Source organism: Lepidothrix coronata, unplaced genomic scaffold, assembly GCF_001604755.1.
Source record: "Lepidothrix coronata isolate B3197 unplaced genomic scaffold, Lepidothrix_coronata-1.0 Scaffold132, whole genome shotgun sequence".
NCBI lineage: Eukaryota > Metazoa > Chordata > Aves > Passeriformes > Pipridae > Lepidothrix > Lepidothrix coronata.
In genome coordinates, this window is record NW_016690312.1 from 1,280,162 (window position 1) to 1,299,611 (window position 19,450).

At 37.9% G+C, this 19,450-nt stretch overlaps 1 protein-coding gene across 3 annotated transcripts in view; it reads left to right on the top strand.

Moving 5' to 3' along the window:
• Nucleotides 1-19,444, top strand: part of CEP89 (centrosomal protein 89) — a 28,435-nt gene extending 8,991 nt beyond the window's left edge. For all 3 annotated transcript variants that reach the window (XM_017826933.1, XM_017826932.1, XM_017826934.1), the window contains 12 exons: nt 287-505; nt 893-1,035; nt 1,370-1,420; nt 2,265-2,348; nt 3,111-3,214; nt 4,972-5,087; nt 5,650-5,830; nt 6,689-6,856; nt 7,484-7,625; nt 9,792-9,881; nt 14,813-14,982; nt 18,220-19,444. In XM_017826933.1, coding sequence (XP_017682422.1) covers nt 287-505; nt 893-1,035; nt 1,370-1,420; nt 2,265-2,348; nt 3,111-3,214; nt 4,972-5,087; nt 5,650-5,830; nt 6,689-6,856; nt 7,484-7,625; nt 9,792-9,881; nt 14,813-14,982; nt 18,220-18,457 — 1,706 coding nt within the window. In that variant the 3' untranslated portion in view covers nt 18,458-19,444. The remainder of the gene's footprint in view (nt 1-286; nt 506-892; nt 1,036-1,369; nt 1,421-2,264; nt 2,349-3,110; nt 3,215-4,971; nt 5,088-5,649; nt 5,831-6,688; nt 6,857-7,483; nt 7,626-9,791; nt 9,882-14,812; nt 14,983-18,219) is intronic.
• The last annotated feature ends 6 nt before the right edge of the window (nt 19,445-19,450 follow it).

Genomic DNA, 19,450 nt, shown 5'->3' on the forward strand with positions numbered 1-19,450 from the left:
TGCTTGGGAGAGAGAGATCTGCTGACACTTTCTTTCCCAATTAAAGAAGGAATGTTTTCAGTGTCTGAGAGAAAAGGTGGGAGCTTGCAGCCACTCCACAGCTCTCTCCAAACCTACTTTTTTTAATTCTTTCTGATCTTGTCTTTTGGGAGCCATGAGCTGATTTATATCTTATAAAGTATCACTCATACATAATGCTGATATTGGACAAAACTGATTGTAATTTGCTGAAAACTCATATTCTGGTCTGAATACCATTTAAATGCCTTGGGCTGTGCCATTGCAGATGTGTCTGTTCGGACAAGGCAAGCATGGGAAAATATGACTAAAGAAAAGTTCAGAGAACTAAAACAAGACAACTGGTCTCTAAGCAAGGCATACCAGGCTGTGGTGCAGCAGCTGGAGGGAACAAAACAGCAAATGGAAGAACAGCAGTTAAAGCTGAAGAAACTAGAACAGGAAAACAGAAGGCTTAAAGAAGCTGCAGAGGACTCACATAGAGAAGGTGGGAGAAACACACACACAAGCCATTCTGTAGCTATCTGGTGTGATTTTTCTGATTTCTTACCACCTGTTCCTGTAGTAGTAGCTTTCAAGTCATTGATTTAGGCAAGTATCTGTGCAGAAGTAGTTTCCAAACTTTTGGAAAGTTTTCTACATTTGTAGAAATTTTGTCAAGGAATACTTACATAACCATGAAAAAGAAAATACTTGGTGGTTGGGTTTTTTATTATAATTTTTCATGGGATTATTCCATAACTGTGTTTTGAGATAAGTTCTCTTATGATTCTAGTTTATTGAAATTAATTTTTTTTTCATTACAATCAACAAATTGTTGTGAACATTTCATGAGTTTTGATTGAACTTTCTTGTTGGATATTTGTTTTAACAGAGGAGGCAACAGAATTACTTTCTCTCAGACAACAAGCACAAGAACTGGTAGATGAAAATGATGCTTTGAAAATGGTGGTCCATCGTTTAAATGTAGAATTAAGTCGCTATCAAACTAAATTCAGGTCATTGTCCCAAGAAGAGGTGAGAGTCTTGGTTATAAAGACAGTTTCTACTTAATTGTCCCATTGTTATTTATTTTTTGAGGTTTTTTATTTTCTCCGAGTTTATTACAAAGTCTACAAATTGCACAGGCTTTTCCTGAAATTTAAAATAAGCCTTTATCATTAAGTCTAACTTCAAGAAGTCAGTAGTATTCTCCTGTATTAGTAAGATACTGAACTTCCAGTTTTGTTGACTTTGAGTGTGTATAAGATGTGCAACACATGTAATTAGAAACAAAAGCTTTGTTGTGACTGCAGTTGGTGCTTCAAAAAGCAGGAAATAATATCAGTATCTTTTTAAAAATCTGCTCTAGCACGTAAAGCTGAAAAGCTTACCCGTGAAAGGACCACCACCACCATGGCTGGTAAGTCAAATAATATTTTCACTTCTCTGTTAATTCCTTTCTAAGTAAAGTTGTAGAATTTCTCTACTGGAAACAAAACATTCAGGATATTATTTACTTACTTTGCTGAACTATCACAAATTAATAGAATATTATAAATATTCTATATATTCTATATAAATACCTTCTTCACTTACCACTGTCTAGCATATAGTTTGCTTCAAGGTCTCCCAAGTTCTACTGCTTAATTGTTAATCTCCTTAACTGTCAATCTTCTGCTGTTATTATTTTTAAGATGATACTAAAAGAAAATAGAATGTTTCAGTCATTCTGATGGTAGCCTATGAATTTCTGGCAAGGAGAAGGCAAATAGTCTGTGAGATTAAATGCATTTGTAAGAGGTAAAAGAATTTCTCCTTGAAATGCTGATCAGATCTTAACATTTTCCTTCCTCATTGTTTTTCACAACTGTATTGTACAGGAAAATCCTCCTGCTCTGTCTTTCTAGCCATAATAGCCAGTAATCACCTACTATTTAGTTTTAAAAATGCACGTTTGAGAAAGCAGAAATTTCTTTCCCACTTACTAATGAATCTGGGATAATTTTTAATTAGTGATAATCACTGTAGTGTTTCAATTTTGGTTTGTATTCATTTGCAGCCACATTCTGCTGTTAGAGCTGCTTTTTAGTGAAGTGTGCCAATATAGCGTCCAACTGCCCTTTTGTCAGCAAGTCATACACAAAAACTGTTCACAGCTTTTAAAACTAACAATCTATAGCAGGAGAAGTAAAAAATACAGAGGAGATTAGTTTTTGCAATTAATTTCTATTTATTGATTTTTTTTTAAAAAATTTTCTTTTAAGTTGGATATGAAGTATTTGTCACCTCTTCTGCTGGCTTATGAAGACAGAATAAGAGAAAAGGAAGATTTTATTCTTGAACATGAGGCAAGTTGCCATTTAAAATACACACTAAAGTGGAAATATATGACTGAAATTTTTTGAAGGGATTTGTCAATGCTCTTTTCTGCTTAAAGTCTGAAGTGACTTTGTTTTACTTTTCCATGCATAGTTATTGTGTCTCATCCTTCTTGACTTGCTGTTCAGCTTCAGAAGTGGGCACTACACTGAGAGGTGGAAGATGGGCTCTAAGAACAGACTAAATCATAAACACAGTGGTAGAAAGAATTTACTGCTGTCATCCATAATGGGGATTCAGTGCTCTGTAGAGCTTCTCTTCCACCTGCTTGTGGGTATGAAAGCAGAACTTCCATAGGCTTTAAAAATAGATTTATTTCCTTCAAATATTAAGCCATAAAACGAGCAGAAAACACCAAGGATTTTATTACTGTAAATTCTCTGTCTTGTGCTACCATATTCAAATCCATGTCATTCCTTCTAAAAATGTATAGTGTCATCCAGTAATTTCCAGAATTTGGTTTTTTAAATACGTATTTTAAGGATCTACGACTTGCAAAAATGTGGCACAAATCAAATATCAGCATTCTTTTTAATCAGCTATTACTAGATTGATGAAACAATTTAGGAATAAAATATGCACATCTGAATTAGAGATGAGTGAGTTGTGAAATGATATGCTATTAAGTCAGGAATTAGAAACATATATGTTTATAAAGATTTTTTTTGATGTAAAAATTAAAACAAAATACTTACCTCTACAGATTTTATGTGAAATCCTTTGTCTTCCAGGAGGATATGAAGAATTTTAAAGCACGGGTTGAAGAGTTGGTGAAGGAGAATGAAGACCTGCATGAGCGATTAAATAAAAATAACTTCATTACCTCTACAGAATGGCAAGTTATATTACTGGAAATTAATTTAAAAGTTACTAATTATTTTGCTTATTGCATGCAAACTTTGAAGGTTACAGATTGTAAGGAAAAATTTTTTTCCCTTCAAGCAAATTGTTTTGCTGAAGGGGTAATAGGGTCACGATTGCCTTGATGGAACAGTCCTGATGTGCAATGCCTGGAATCATTTTGGAGTAAAGATTCAAAATGAATGTGCAGTTTTGCATCTGAAGCCCATGTAATTCTGTCCCAGATTTTGAAGGTTACATACTTTTACAGTGTGCCAGTGACATCAGTTTTCTGTTAATATAAAATGGCAACGGAGTGTGGCCTTAGAAGAATTCAATATTCTTGAGAAATGAAACAATGCAAATGTAATGAAGTTAAGTAGTAGAAAATACTTGAGACTTAAGAACAATTTACCTAAGTGAGACATTCATCCGCTGGTAGCTGAGATGGAGAAGAGACTGTTTGTACTGGTTCATTGCAAGATGATTGTGAGCTTTTTAAGGCAACAGCTATAAAGAAAATGAAAGGTAGTACAGTCCTGGGCTATTTTAGAATAAGTCCTCCCAGTAGAGGTTGGGCAGGAACAACACAACTGTATGGAAATCTCTGGAGAGTCCTGGTCACAGGTTTAGGTACAGAGTATCAAAGCTGAAAGGGTGGAGAGCCTCTTTTATTTGGAGCTTAGGCACATGGGCCTTTCTCACTCCAGAACTAAAGCTGAGGAAGGACAGTGTTGCTCCCTGGGAGCAGCAGGAACAGGAGACATGGAGTGTACAAAGAACTTTGTTACGGGACTCAGGGCAGTGTTACTAGAACAATAACTGGGCATTCATTCACCATGAACAAACTTGAAGTGGAAATTGGAAGATAGTTCCTAACCAGAGTAACAGTTTCTGGAACAGCATCCCCTGTGAGTGAACATAAAAATTCTTCCTGCACCTATGGCACAGGTGGTAGTTGTGGGAGGGCTCAGGTGGCTCAGTGGCTACATGAGGAGCATTTTGACTCCAGCTGTCTCTTCCACTCTGAAGTCTTTCTGCAGATTCACCCAAGAGCACAGACTGACTTTCAGTGAGCACCTGCTCGAGGCAGAATTACAGGTGTTAGTTCTGCATAGATTTTGCTGAGTAGGTTGTTATTAAGGGGTCAAAGTGTTGCACAGGTGCTTTAATAAAATACTGTGGATATTTTATGTGTTCTTGGCTGCTTATATACTGTCCACAAATTGCAAAACACACTTTGGTTAATACTTCTCAACTTTTTAAACTCTTACTAGAACAGCAAATACTTTCTTATGCTTTTTTTTTAACATCAGAAAGACTGGTATTGTTTTTCTTAAAGGCTGAATTAATGTAAGTTAAAAAGCAGAGAGCTGAGTTCTCTGCTCAGGAGAGTTCATTTTAAATGCCCATCTTCCTCAGAGGCTCATAAAGCTCACTGGCAGTGAGCTTTATCCATTCTAGGATGCTACACTCCTAATGCACACATACTGATTTTTCCTTCTTTCTGTAGGGATTTTTTGCTTTTGTTACTCAAAGGTTTTAAACATTATTTAAAATAAATTACATTTTGATGGTTGTGAGTTCCTGTCTCCAGTAAGCTTACCTTAGGTCCTGACATTGCTTCCAATAAGGGTTTTCACTTTGTTCTTTAATGAGGTGCAAATATGATTTTTAACACCGTTGAATGTCAATGGAGACATAAGCTAACATTTGAGTTGTATTTTATTTACAAGCTGGTTATCTTTGCAGGCAGCAGCTACAAACTCAGGCCAAGCTGGTCTTGGAAGAAAATGGACTGTTGATGGAGCAGCTCAAAATCCAACAAGCTAAAGCAAAAGACAGTCACAGGCAGCATGTGCAAGAAGGTAAAGTGCTTGAGTTGCCAGTCATTTGAACTACACTAAAGATGGTACTACAGGTTTGGGGGGATTTTGTGGTTTTTTTTGTTTATTTTCTATTGTTGTCATTTTTGGGAGGTCTTGCTTTTGTTTGGTTGGGGTTTTTTTGCAACTTTAATATGAGATCAAACTCTGGATGTCAACTGATCTTGAAAAGAATGTCAGTGTCACCTGTTGCCACTAAATAACATTTTGACTTCTTCTGAAAAAGTGGCAAGAGCTGTTAATATCAAAACATTCGTTTTTATAATTTAAGAGCACTTTAAACTGAATGAGAATTTTTCAGTGTAAAATGAGGTTTCAATGATCCTACAGCTCAGAAAAGAAGCAGTCTTGAAGTTTCAGCATTTTACCAAAACAAGTTGCTCGAGACAACAAAAAATAAAATACAAACAAAGTGACAAGTCTGCTGTTCCATAATGCTATGAACAACTAGGAATTAACATATTAATGGTTTAGTTGGAGTTTCACTAGGTGATTGAATTAGTTCTGTTATACCCAGTTGTTTGTTTTTTTCCCCTCCCAAAAGCTTCAAAGTTGACCAAACAGATAGTAATCTTAGAAGGCAAGAAACAAAGCCAAGAAGAAGAGATAGCAGAGTACCAGAAGCAATTAGAAGCTTTGTGTTCTACTTGTGAAGAGCTGAAAGCCAGAGTGAAGAGCAGAATAGCAGCAGAGGAGCACTTGGCTTTGGTGAATGATTTAAACAGGTATGAATTTACATGTGGTGCATGGAGAAACAGTTCTGAAAAGCATGGACATGAACAGAGCTGCACTCTGGAGGTAGGAGGCCAGTGGAAACTTCTGCTGGTAATCCAGGAAGGCAATTACCAAAGTACAAAGAAAGGGAAAGAAGTATTTAAAAAATACTCTCTTGGTTTTTAGGGACATTTAAATTTACCAAAGGATATCCCAGATCTAGAAACATGGGTAGGAGTGTTCCTACCATAGAGTACATACTGGTAATTGTACTGTCTTAAATAGTAGAAGAGGAGGCATTAAAAATATCATTTTTGTCAAATCTATTTATTTCTATCAATGCTATAAATTAAATGTTTTCATTCTTTCGTTCCCATCTTTGGGAACATATCTAAAGGATCCTGAAACTCTAAACCAGGAGTTCTGAGTTTCTGCAGTCTTTACAATATAGAAATAACAGGAAACAGCACAACTCCAAAGTGCTGCCATGCACTGCCTGCAGAGTAATGTTTCCCTGAAGGCATTCTGTAAATTTATTTCCTTCCAAGCCTTTGGATAGTGCAAGTTGCTGTTTTGTCCTGGGAAGTTCTCAGATTTTGTATTTTGGCATTGCTAGTAACATCTTTTTTTAAAAAAAAAAAGGAATACATTTGGCTGCATATTTTTATAATTTAAATGAAGTGCAGTCAGAATGAATTATTTAAATCATTCATGATTTGAGAATGTCATACCTGTCTGATGTCTCCACTGAACATTAAGCATTCTGAGTGTATCTTTCATACCTTTAACAGGGTGATCTTCCTGTAATTTAGCTTTTTAGTGAGGAGGGTCTGTCCATGACCCCTGTCCTGTGCTGTTGGATTTTGCAGGCGGTTGCAGGAGGAGCAGGAGAAGAAGCGCTGTGAGGTGGAAGATGTGATGGGAAGGGTCACATCACTGAGAGCTGAGAACCAGAAACTGCTCCTGGAGAAAAACAGCTGCCTGGCTGACAACAAGGCCCTGCAAACTGAAATGGAAGTGACACAGAAGACAAACAGGTCACACCACAGTCTCATGTTCTTGTACAGAAATACTTGTATTTCTAACAATAACAGCAGAAATATCTGTAAAATTGTCTGGCTTCCCATAGTGAGTGTTTTCTACCTACTGCAGAAAAAACATGTTTCCTAAACATATCTTTGTCACGTTCAAAGGCTTGGCTATCAAGTTTTGCTGACCATTGTATGTTTTCCTGCTCACTTTTCTGTGACTACATGCACATTGAGAATATTTCTTTACTGTAGTAGTTAGTGTGAGTAACAGTTAGCTATAGCAATGAATCATTTGTGTACTGGAAATAAGGCCTTACACTATTTGCAAACCTTCTCATGCACCCAGTTGGTTCAGAGATGGGGTCACAATACTTTAAAAAATAAAAACAATAATATCGTTGTATTTCTTAAGGATTATGAGCTTGTAGCCATTGCACAAACTGTTCTTCAGACAACATATTGTAAAGAAAAACAGCCCCAAAAGTGGGACATGGTACTTTTGGCACTGCAAATATTGTGAGCCAGTGCATTTTTAGCAGCATGTTTGATTGTTTGAGACTTGTGCATGTTGATTTGCACATGTGATGCAAGTTTTTAATGCCATTATTAATTCCCAATCTGTTCATTTTATAGGCGACTAAAGAAGAAAATAGGTGTTTTACAACTGCAGCTGCAGGAAGTGATGGAAAAAGAAGTTGTAGCCCATTATTACCTAACAAACCTTACTGGTCTGGTGGAGAAGATGGCTCAGGAACGTGATCACCTTGTATCTTTGGTAATTACCTTGAAATAATTAATATTAATTGATATTTCACACCATTATCATCCTACTGGCACAACTTGCTGTTAATCTGAATTATCAAAAAAGAAAACTATAATTTCAGTTTAAGGATTTAGCTATTTAAGTAGACTTTAGCAAATAGGATGGGAACAGCAAAAGATTTTTTTCTAGAAGAGTGACTAAAAGCAACTACCCTTATTTCTGGAGTTAACATAATTCAGCCTTAATTCACATGAGCATTAGGGATTGCAGTGTTATATATCAAGCTTGTAAGACTTTTTTAAACTTAATTTTAGAGATTGGTGTTGAGCTACATGTATGTAAAAGTAGCTTGCAATCTTAAAATTTTAATACAGGTCTCTTAATCTAAAGGTAAGGTATTATCTTTGAAATGGTCTCTATGGACCTTCTCCTGTGGATACACTTGGTGGTATTGCATTTTATTGGTTAGCAGTCATTTTAACAGGCTAATTGAGAGTTTTGGAACAACTTCTCTTTAGTGGAAGGGTCTGGCATGGAGGTTACTGGGCTTTTCTTAAGCACATTTTTTTTCCTTTACAAGATCTTGGAAACAATTTCAGTTTGACATATTGGTCCTCTGTCTTCAAATTGGTCCTGAAACTGTTTCACAAAACTTTGTCAAAGCTTTTTTGTCTTCTGTTGTTCAAGTTGTACACAAAGGTTGTCATCAGTATTGGGTACAAAAGAGCAGTTCATTCCTAATTCTACAAGAGGGACTGTGGTGACCCAACTCAAATCCTTGTCCAGTACAAATCAGGCTTCAGGATTTTACAACTGGGCACAAATGTCTCTTAGGAATTAGGGGAATTGATTCTTAGATCTTGATTTGTGACTTACATTGCCCAAGTCTTGCCTTTTTTTTTATGAATCCACTGTGTCTGGGCCAACAGCAGAGAGATATTCAGACTAAATTTTCTACTGAAATAGAAAAAAACTTCAAAATACCCAGTTTACTTTGGTGCCTCATAAAGCTGTATCAAAACAACCCGTTTCTACTTTTAATTGCTGAATCTTAGCAGAAAGTTAGACTGCAGGTTTCTTTTAGCAGGTACTCTGATAAGGTTTTCTAGTGGGAAGACCTAGAAAACAAGCAAACAAACCAAAAGTTAGAGGTAGACTCTAATGATTCTGAAGAATCACTACTGGTTATGACAAAGTTTAAAATGTAGTATCATTCCTGACCTCAAAATTCAGTAATGTCTAGTTTATTTACTCAGTTAATCCTTGCCTTACTCTTTTTTAATTCATTCATTGAATTAAATCATTGAAATGCATTTCATGCAGATTTCATCCAGAAGAAGAGTGTCAGCAGAATGGTACAGCACTAAAAAATTAGCCTATATTCTTACTTATTGAGGGTTAAAAGAAAATCTGTAGTAATCACATCTCCACAAAAATAAAGGGATAGTCTTAAACTTACTATTTCCAGGAACAGTGACGGCCTAAAACAGAGCAGCAACAAATTTGTTTAAATCAATTCTGATAGTGGAACAGTGATGATGAACTGTAATCCTGAGTTAGCAGCTGTCAGAATTGTCCTTGTATTGTATTGTATGATTCAGCTGCCTCTCAGTAAATCAAACTATCACTTACTGAGCACGAAGTTCACAGACTCCAGCAGGGCCTGGTAATTTTGACTTCTGGGAAAGGAGATGTGTCTCTGCAGTGACATGGGTAGTTCAAGGTGGTCAGACATTTTTGATTCTAAAAGCTACTTCTCTTTTGAATGCTTTCAGTGGATTTAACAATTGAAGCCTCTTACAGCTTTAAAGTTATTTCACTGTTCCTAGCTTATGCATTTTTGTTTGGTTTACTTTTTACATCTGGGAATGTAGTGCCTATGAAACAGTGAAAAATGGGATCCCTACAAACATATACCTGTAGAAAAATACACAGAATAGGTTGAGTTTACAGTATTAGTATCCTTTCAGAATAATGTTGTTTCACAGTATTCACAATCAGTTGAAAAATTATTAAATAATCAGCCATTAAAGAATAATTTTCAGGACTTGTTTTCTGTGTTGGTTCTTCAGACTATGGGAGCTCAAAATCGAATTGCTGTGTCTTGCTCAGTGTCAGTGTTTTGTCTGCTCTAACGTAATGATTACATTTAGTTATGTGTATACTGTGTGGTTGCAGGCCAGATGTTTGGAAAATGAGAAGCAGGGTGTTCTCAATAAAATGATAGAAGGCAGTCTACGCTTAGGGAGACTGGAAGAGAAAGTTAAGGTAAGCAGTGTTTCTAAGCTAAATATTTATTGTGTTTTGGGTTTTCTGGTGAAAAAAGTCAACAGTTAATTTGTGTCAGTGTTTTTATGAAAGACTTATAGATTATCTTAAAATGTTTCTAAAAAGCAAAATAGATCCTCGATATAGTTTTCACCATTGTGTTCATACATTGCATGTCTGCCAGATCACAGCATTTACACCTGGAGAACCTAGGACTAGTTGTAAAAATACTTAAAGATTATTTGTATTTCGGTTTTGCTTTGTAGTGTGACCCAAGTCCCACTTTTTTGAGGCTGTACTAATGCTTCAGCTTGAAGTCCATTCCAATTCCAATCAGAAGAATGAAAAACATATCTCAAGTGTACAGTTACCATCAGGTGCTTTCATGTGGCCAAAGGGTGGGAGGTTTAGAAACTCAGGGGATGGTCAAACATGCAGCCCAGTTAGAGAATACATTCAAGGTTATCTTTACAACTCTCCAAACAAATGCAAAGCACAGTGTGGAATTGCAGTATAACAGCATTATATAAATTTGAAACACTTATGTTTCAAAAGTTTCACTTCATAAAATATCTAAATACATGAAACACTGCCCTAAAAGAATTATCTAATTATACTAATACAGCCATAAAATGTTTTTAACACTTTTCACCCTAATTCATGTCTATCTTCCCTACCAAGACTGTGGCTTATATTCTTGTTAAATACACATTTTATGCAATTTAATAGATTTGTATCTAAGGGATAGAGAAGAGGTTTGCATAAGATTAAGAACATTTACTTGTAGCGAATTTTAAGTGCAAAACCAAATTAAAAAAAATCCTTAAACCATCAACTATTAATGGAAATCAGAAAAAATGTCTGTAAATAAAGTTCTTAAACACAGCTGTTTCAATTTAACAGAAGTAAGACTAATCTGCTTGCAAAACCTTTTCATTCTTTATTTTTGTCAGTAAAGCAGAGGGCTTAAACAGTCACACGACACCTACAAATGTCATATTCTCTTTGGTTATTGTATTAATTGAACTTTGCTAAAAGCTGGTATAATTTATTTCTTTGCTGCTTTGGGAAATCACATGTTTGTAACTGCTCTTTATCTTGAGTTTCAGGATAAACCTCTTCTGAGGTATTTAGGTGTAATCTGTCTCCAGTGATAACAGTACTTAAAACACATTCGTTTTCCCGCCAGGGTGACACAGCCATTGATAATGTGAGTTTTAGCTATTTCTTATCTCACAAAAGGTTACTGGGCCTTGGCTTTTAGCCACCTGCAGCTATTTCCTCAAGATATAAGATAAGAAATGCAAACTATATGAACCGGAGCATGGAGTCCTCAGGGTATGAGGAGAGAAAAGTTTCCTTCCTACAGCTCTGGGTTACTTCCAAGTGCCTACAGTGTGAATCTACTTTTTGGACACAACTAGACTTTTTTTCTACTTCTTAGACACAGCCAGGTTTACTTCTGTTTCCCTTTTGCTGAGTTTGTTGCCTCGTGTCGCATCAGGAAGCAGCTCATCCAAAACTTACAGGTCAGATGCACCGTGTGGGTCTCAAAAGTTTTTCTGGGGCTTCTTTTACATCACTACAATTGTTATTTGAGGGGAGGAAAGAAGGAAGGTTATGTGGGACAACCCTTCTCCACTGGAAACACATCAGACACCCTACGGATAGAGGTTGTTCCAAAAGCTGGCAGTTCCATTCCCTTTGGATCACTTCCCTCTGAACTCAGGTCATCTGTGCCTTGCACATAAAATAGATCTGCTCTTCTGGTCCAGAGGACTTTTTCATTAATTCTTTTGAAGAAAGAAAATTAATAAAATCCTGCAGTTTTTCTTTTTCATTGAGAAGTCTCAAATTAAGTCAAGGTCTGGCAGATCAGTTATTAAAGACAAAATCACTGTGAAAATCTTTAAAGCTAAATAACAGGTTATTGCTAAAATAAGCCCCAAACCCATGTCAATAATACACACAGCTTTATTACGTATTTTAAACTGATTTTTTTACACAGCCCTGAAGATAATTGTCAGTGATCTTAATGAAAGTGTTTTTAGGTGCCATGGGAGACAGTTGGCAATGTTCTGTAGCACACAATAAAAATTCCATCAGTGTTCCCATTACAGGGCTATTCTGTGAGAATAACTTCTTATAAGAGCAGTGAGAAGATTTCATTCAGATGGTCCTTTGCTCTCTTTTGGAATGGACAATACCAATTTTACTGTTAAAGGATTGGAGAAAAACAACACATGATTGACAGAAAATAGCTTTATTGCCTCAACAAATGATCAGATCATTACATGTACCATAGCCAGCAGCCTCTGTTTGTACAAATAATGTTTTGTGGGCTCTGCAGTCAGAATTCTCTGCCAGTTTGTAGTTCAGTACTCGAGGTGAAACAGAGCTGTAGTGCCCAGGAGTACACCTTCCCCAAATAACTTAGAAGAGTGTAAATTATGTCCTCTTCAGTACCAGAGCTGCATCCATGATCATTCCTCACTTTGCTTACTCTATACTTGATGCCATGACCTTGGGCCTTTCTAGCTCTAGAGGAAAATATGATGACTTCTAGCTACGTGTGTTATCAGCCTCTTCCTGGTGGTGATATCTCCACCAGTCTGTTTACTGCTACCTGCTTCACTTCCAGGAACATTAATAGGTTATCTTGGACAATTCAAAGGGAGGGATCTGTGCATGCCAGCAGCCACGTCTGGCAGTGTGCCCAGAACCACCCTGACTTGCACAGGCTGCATTTTCCGTAGATGATGTTATAATCCATCCAGAGGAGCAGGATCAGAGCTGTGTATCCCTCATATCTGGTTTCAGGCCATAAGAAAATGGTGCATTTCTGCCCTTTGTGCCCCACAGATTTTGCAACCATTCTGCACACGGCTTCAGTTGGCAAAGGAGGAGCAGAGCCAAGAGAGGCAGCTATGGGAGATGAGGAATCATAGAATCACAGAATCAGCTGGGTTGGAAGGGACCTCCGAGATCATCAAGTCCAATCCTTGATCCAACCCCGCTGCAGTTGCTAGACCATGGCACTGATGCCACATCCAGTCTTCTCTTAAAAACCTCCAGGGACAGAGAATCCACCACTTCCCTGGGCAGCCCATTCCAATGTCTGATCACCCTCTCTGCAAAGAAATTCTTTCTAATATCCAACCTAAACCTCCCCTGCCACAGCTGAAGACCGAGCCCTCTTGTCTTGCTGGTCGTTTCCTGGGAAAAGAGACCAACACCCCTCCTGGCTACAACCTCCTGTCAGGGAGTTGTAGAGAGAGATGAGGTCTCCCCTGAGCCTCCTCTTCTCCAGGAGCCAGAGGCTTGAACCATCTCAGGCAGAGTGCAGCTGAAAACACAACACTCACCTTAAACCAGAGCTCTCTGCAGCTGGGAGGTCAATGACCGGGAGATGAAAAATGGGTTTCACCAACACTGCTGGCTGCTTTATCAGCCTTTGCTGTGATAAGAAGGTCTCTCTAGTTCTCTGAAATTATTAATTACGGGTACCTGCCCTGGAGAGAGCATTTCAGGGCCCTCTTGGACCTGAGTAAAGCTGGAGAATTTCTTGGCAGAGGGGAAAGTTCTGCTGTTTCCCTGTGCTCTGCACTTCCTCTGCTGGCTCTGAGCAACCTGCTGCTCAGAAGGAACTTGTTTTCCTTGAGCCTCCCACGGCATTACAGTGCAAGCACCTGACTCTGCATTTTGGACTCTTTGGGAATCTAAAAAGTTGAATGATGTGACTGGTTGACTTGCAGGCTTCTAATTCTTTTCTTGGATCTGACAGGGAAAAGCTAGGGAAAACCCTCTGTGTAAGTCATCCTTAAATATTGAATTACTGATGTTCTAGGTAAATATTATTATTTATTATTGTCCTATGAGCTCTAGAAAAATAAACTCCACGAGGGCACATTTTACAAGAGCTAAAACAGGAAACAGTTTGTGGAGGGGATTATACAGCCTTATATACAGCATATACCTAAAAAGGCCAATTTTTTTTTTAGTTCTTCTAAAAGGCAGACTCAGTCTTTCTGCTCTGATTCAGATGAAGATAAAACCTTAGTGATTAGCACCTTAGGTAAAACTTTGTAGTAGCAAGACAAAAATAGCAGTATATTCAAAGCTTCACTATTAAATAGTTTACAGTTTTACTAAAGGAGGTGCTTCCATCCCAAAACTCTGTCCTATAGCCTGTAGGAAATGTCACATTCTGCTTGTAATCATGAGAAAAAAAGCTAATATTGGAGTTGCTTTTTCTCAAGAGCAGCAGCAAGACATTGGTAACAGTACACAAGCCACAGTTTTTCAGTTCCTCGTGTGCTCATGCAATTTAATGGGGATGTAATTTCAGAAAGCAAAATAATTCTGTATAAAAATTATTTCTTATTTTTGAGATGGGACCAATAAATTTGGTTATTATAGCCATTAAGCAAAAAATCACTTGTGCCTCACTGAACAGAAGGACTATTATGAGAAGCAGCAAGCTAGTTTAAAACACAAAGCTATTCTTTTCCTTCCTCTTAGTATTCATATTGAACAACTAACAAAACATAAGCACTTTTTCTTGGTATGTACTGCTAAATATGACTGTTGGACAAGTGGTGAGCAACAGGTGCTGTAATGTGTAGCTTTGCATCTTGGAAAATAAACCCTTTTTTGCAGCTAATTCTGTTCACTCCTAAGACAAACATACAGCATGGTATTCAGTGTACACACCAGTTTTATATACAGAACAAAATGAAGTTTAGTACCTTTGAATTAACAAACAGGTTAAAAAAAATCCATAATGCAACCCACCTGACAGATTTAAGCAGGACAGGACTGATGTAAAATTAAACTGCAAATCAGTGTCTCCAGATCTTTCTTTTGCTGGTAGTGACTTGTCCTTATTTCTCCCACAATCCCATTTCCCCTATTATCTTTACCCCTTACAGGTGTATAAAAAGAAAGCAGCTGGGAAGCTTGGAGATATCAATCTCAAGATGACTGAGCGGGAGAAGGAATTTGCTGGGAAGACTGCTTGGTATGAGCAGGAAATGAAGCACCTCCAGCGTCTGCTGCAAGACAAGCAGGAAACCCTGGATGAAGTGCTGGAGCAGAAGAGGTGAGTGAGGCACAGGGGGGAACTGCTGTTCTTAAGACTTCTTCTTAAGAAGAGTATCAACCTGAGTCTAATCTTTGATGATTTGAGGGGCTTCTATAACTCAAGATATGTGTTAGTTTATAAATCAAGTCTTCTGCTAAAGGCTGAACACTTGCCCGTCCACACTCCTCACCAGTTTTCAGAATAGTAGGAAATGAAAGGAATCTCATGATTACACATAAGATTTTTGTTTCCTTTTGCATCTGTCTTGCTGAGTAATCCTCAGAGTCATCATTCTCACGTACCTTCCCTTAAATAAGCTACGCTGCATGTTTGAGATATTAAAGCTGATGATGCATATAAAAACAGGGTCATAAATACTTCCAGTCTTATTTAACAGGACACTTACTATTAAGAGTTTACTAGGTCAGAGTTTATTGCCTAAGTCTTCTGCAGAGAAACAGTCCTTGGAGGTAGTTACAGCTGCTGTGCTTTGGCTGGAAAAGGCGGGTGTGAAAGTGCCGTAGACTGTCCTTGGGAGAGGGTCAACAGCAAAAAACCTCTGCAGCTGTGCACAGGCAAGGGAGAGGAGCTGTCTTACCTGGGGGGTGACATATAAAATTGTAACCATGATAAAAATTGTTGATCTTTGTTATAAGGAATATTTAAATAAACTCTCACGGGAGAGATGAAAATTAGTTCTTGAGTCGGCAGCCCAAATATAAGATTAAGGCTGAATTAATTTAGTTCAGTAAGGGCAGAAAGCTCTGTCTTTTGTAAAGAAGAATCTGCTTTCAGAACCTGCTTCTGTTAACTCTTTCATCCTCAAACGTCAATCAGTACAGCATTGGCATTTTGTTTACTCTCAGCAAGGTATAGAGCCTTACATTTTGGCTAGGTTGGAGTTGAATGGAATTTTTATTTTTATGTATTTAAGTAATAACAGCCTACATTAATAACAAACAAACTTAATGCTTTTTGCCTGAAGACATCTGGAAACAGCACACGTATCTAAACTGAGCATGTATCTAGTTTTAAATGCCAAGTGGCGAAGACTTGTGTTTGAAGAGGTGAACCGGCTGTATGGGCAGGGAAATATTAGTGTCAGGAAAAAAGCCCAGACCATCAGCAGCTGTAGTAACCAAACTGCTCTGTAATCCAAGTTTGTAAGAGAAGGGAGGCTGTGACTAATAAGAATGAAGACACCCCCTCCCTAGCCCATTCTGCTGGATGCATTTTTAGGTTTTGGTGGGGTCAGAATTTTCGAACGAAAACCATGCAGAGACAAAACCTGCACTTGGGATGCAGCTGCTTCTCCTCAGCTCACCTGAAAACCAGCTGAACTATGAAGCAGGATATTGAGCCACACTGAGAAGCCTCACCTGTGACTGTGGAGTGCTGTGTGTGCTTCCTGGACAACAATATGCTCTGACTGCTCGCTCCAGAGCAAAGTCAGCGAGTGCTCTCTGGCTCTGCATCTCTCAGATCTGTTTAAAAATTAATCCTCCAAGAAGAGTTCAGATACACCACTATCTCTAAAGGCATCTGTTTTCCTTGCTACTCAAGTAATTTGAAGATTGTGGACACTTTTAAAACCAGTTTTTTTGAACTAATGTTTTTTCTAAAATCACTTGAACTGAAGATGAGCACCCTGTTGGTCAGGCATGCTGACAGCATTAAACTACAATTCAGAACTTGCTGATCTTTAGTTTCATCATCTTCAAAAAAGTCTTGGTTTTAGAAATTAGAGGATGAACTAAAGCTTGGGTAGTGTTCTGCACTACAGTAACAGTAAACCAGATTAAGCTCTTGTGTATTAATTGCTGACCATGAGGGTGCTGTGCACGGTGCCTGCAGACTCCAGCTGGAGAACAGGAGCTAGACCTATCAAGACATAAAAGTTCATTTGAAAACAAGATGCTGAAAACATTCCAAAATCACAATACAGAGAGCCAGGGTCAACCAATGGGTGACACTGAGGCCTGCTAGTTGGGGAGAGTAAATTCAGTCTTAGTGCCTCACATCTTCCCCAGAAGTAGGCTGAGGAGAATGGTAATTGCCTTTGTAAAGCATTTTGAAGCATATTCCAAGCACTGGTAAATATTAGACACTCTCATCCTGTCTCAAGGAGAAATATACTTCCTGAGAGCAAAGTCATCTACAGTTTTGGTGTTTTAAAGTCAATAGCTTTTTAGCAACTTGGCAGAAATGGAAAGGTCCAACTAATTAACTGTGGCCTGTCACATTCTTGGGCAGAGTCTTAGACTACTTTTAGCACCTGTACTGCTTTCACCTGCTGCCTTTTGCTTTAATTCCATTTTCAATGGTTACTGATCTCCTCCACCACCAAAAGTTCATTCCAAGCAATATATGCAAGAATAATCTAAAGCCCTTCTCTACGAGGTTTTTTTTCTTCTTCCATCTGTATATCAAGTCATAAGGTGAAACACAAGGTGGGCAGGGACTATGGCTGGGCCACTTTTCACCACTTCATTCTCAGGGTGATCAGTCACAAAGGGCTCTCAACACATTTATGTTGTGCATTGATTTGTTTCTCATTTTTAGAGCCTGGTATTGGGGAGAATTTGTGTAGAAGGGTAGCTCTGTCCAGTGCTTCAGGTAGTGCCCTGAAGGGGCTGTATTAGTCTGTATAGCATTCAAATTTGTGTGCTCATTTTCCATGCAACAGCTTTGCTTTCCACCTCAATTATCTTGATATCCTTATTTTTTTGTGCTTTGGTACATACTAGAAATAAGTCAGAGGAAACCCAAGAGCTTAACCTTGATCTAACATAACTTACTAAAATAAAAAGCCTGTGCTGGAATACACTGTATTATTAAATCATGTTGGCTTCCATGCTTAAAAAATAACCTATTCTTGAGAAAGATGCTAAACAATTCATTCATTTATGCTTGGGCATCAGAGAAATGAATCTGTGAGGTTGTAATGCCTTAAGGACTGTCCTCTAGCTTAGTCTCCCCTCCTAGTTTACACCACCTTTGTTTGGCTGCCATGAAGAGGCATTAGCTGAGACTTGATCCAGCTTGTTACATGGGTCCAAGTGTTTCTTTTCTGGTCATATCCTCTCCAGCATTACATTTAGTGGGCTTTTTCAAAAGCAAAATAGGCATGAATTTTAATCAGGTAATTTCAAGCACTTAAATACAGGCCATTTCTAATTTGCTTATCCACATACTGTAATTCTCTTCTGCTGAAACTGCTAAAATTAGGATTTCTCTTCGTTTTTTTTCCCCTAGGAAAACAGAAGGGGAACTTGAAATCATTTGGGAAGCCACAACCAAAGAAAACAGGAGAATGAGAGAACTCTTACATAAATCCCTGAGGAAGAACACCACGTGGAATGCTGGCACAGCTCATGAGCCACACTTTGATGAAAGCTCTCAGAGGGACCTAGTTTACAGAGATGATTTTAGCTATTGTGATGTGAAGACTTCATCCCCTACTAAAAATGAATTTCAAGAAGAGTCTCAGTGATAAGAATCTGCATCTCATCCGAAAAAGAGAACTCAGTGCCTGAATTTGACTTTCTCAGCGACACAAGATATGATGGAACATTTCCCCCCTTCAAAATGACTGGATTTTTAAGGTCATACCAATGACAACAGCATATTCTCCAGCTGTGCCATCAATAGGGTAAATCTAGCCTGAAATATTATTTTAATACTTGAAGAAAAGGCTCTTCCTTGTTAAGACAAAATGTGATACAGCTTTAAGTTAACATGAAAAGACAAGTAACCAGTTAACAGGATAAAATTTGACTGTGGAGCAGCCAGGACTGAAGCATCCTCCTGATAACTGGTGGTGCCTGAATGTACAACTGTCCACTCCACAGGTTTACAGGAGCCCAGGTGCTGGGAAGCTCCTGCTGGACTTTTGCCAAGGGGATGAGTTGCCAGCACAGGGTGCAGTTCTCTAGATTGTCTTGTTCATTCTGCTTCAAAAGCCACCTTTTTTCCAGAGCATTCTCTGCAGCAGTGACAGCCTTTAGATTATTGATGCCTATTTGTCTGAGCTTTCATAATTGCTGATTTTTCACAGCTTTGCACATCAGCTTTTATAGTGCTATCTGTTAGTATGAAATAACTTTATTTTGGATTTACTTATAACTTGCTGGATCAGCTTTTTGCTTTTGCTTCATTTTCATGACAAAACCTTAATGGTTCCAGGAAACTGTAGCAGTACAAAAAACCTATAACTCTCATAGTTGTGTAATATTAAAAATAATGAAGAATTTCATTGGCTTTGACCAAAGTTAAGGAAAAGAGCAGAAAACCAAGTTAAATACCAAAAGGAACATATACTGTTTGTGTCCAGAAAGGTTCCTGTGGTATTTTCCTTCAGGATAAAGCCATGACTCAGCAGAACAGCATTATTTAGGTCAGGGTGGAGAGAGCACCTTCTCTCATATCTATCTCTCATATCTATCATATCTCTCATATCTATCATATCTCTCATATCTATCATATC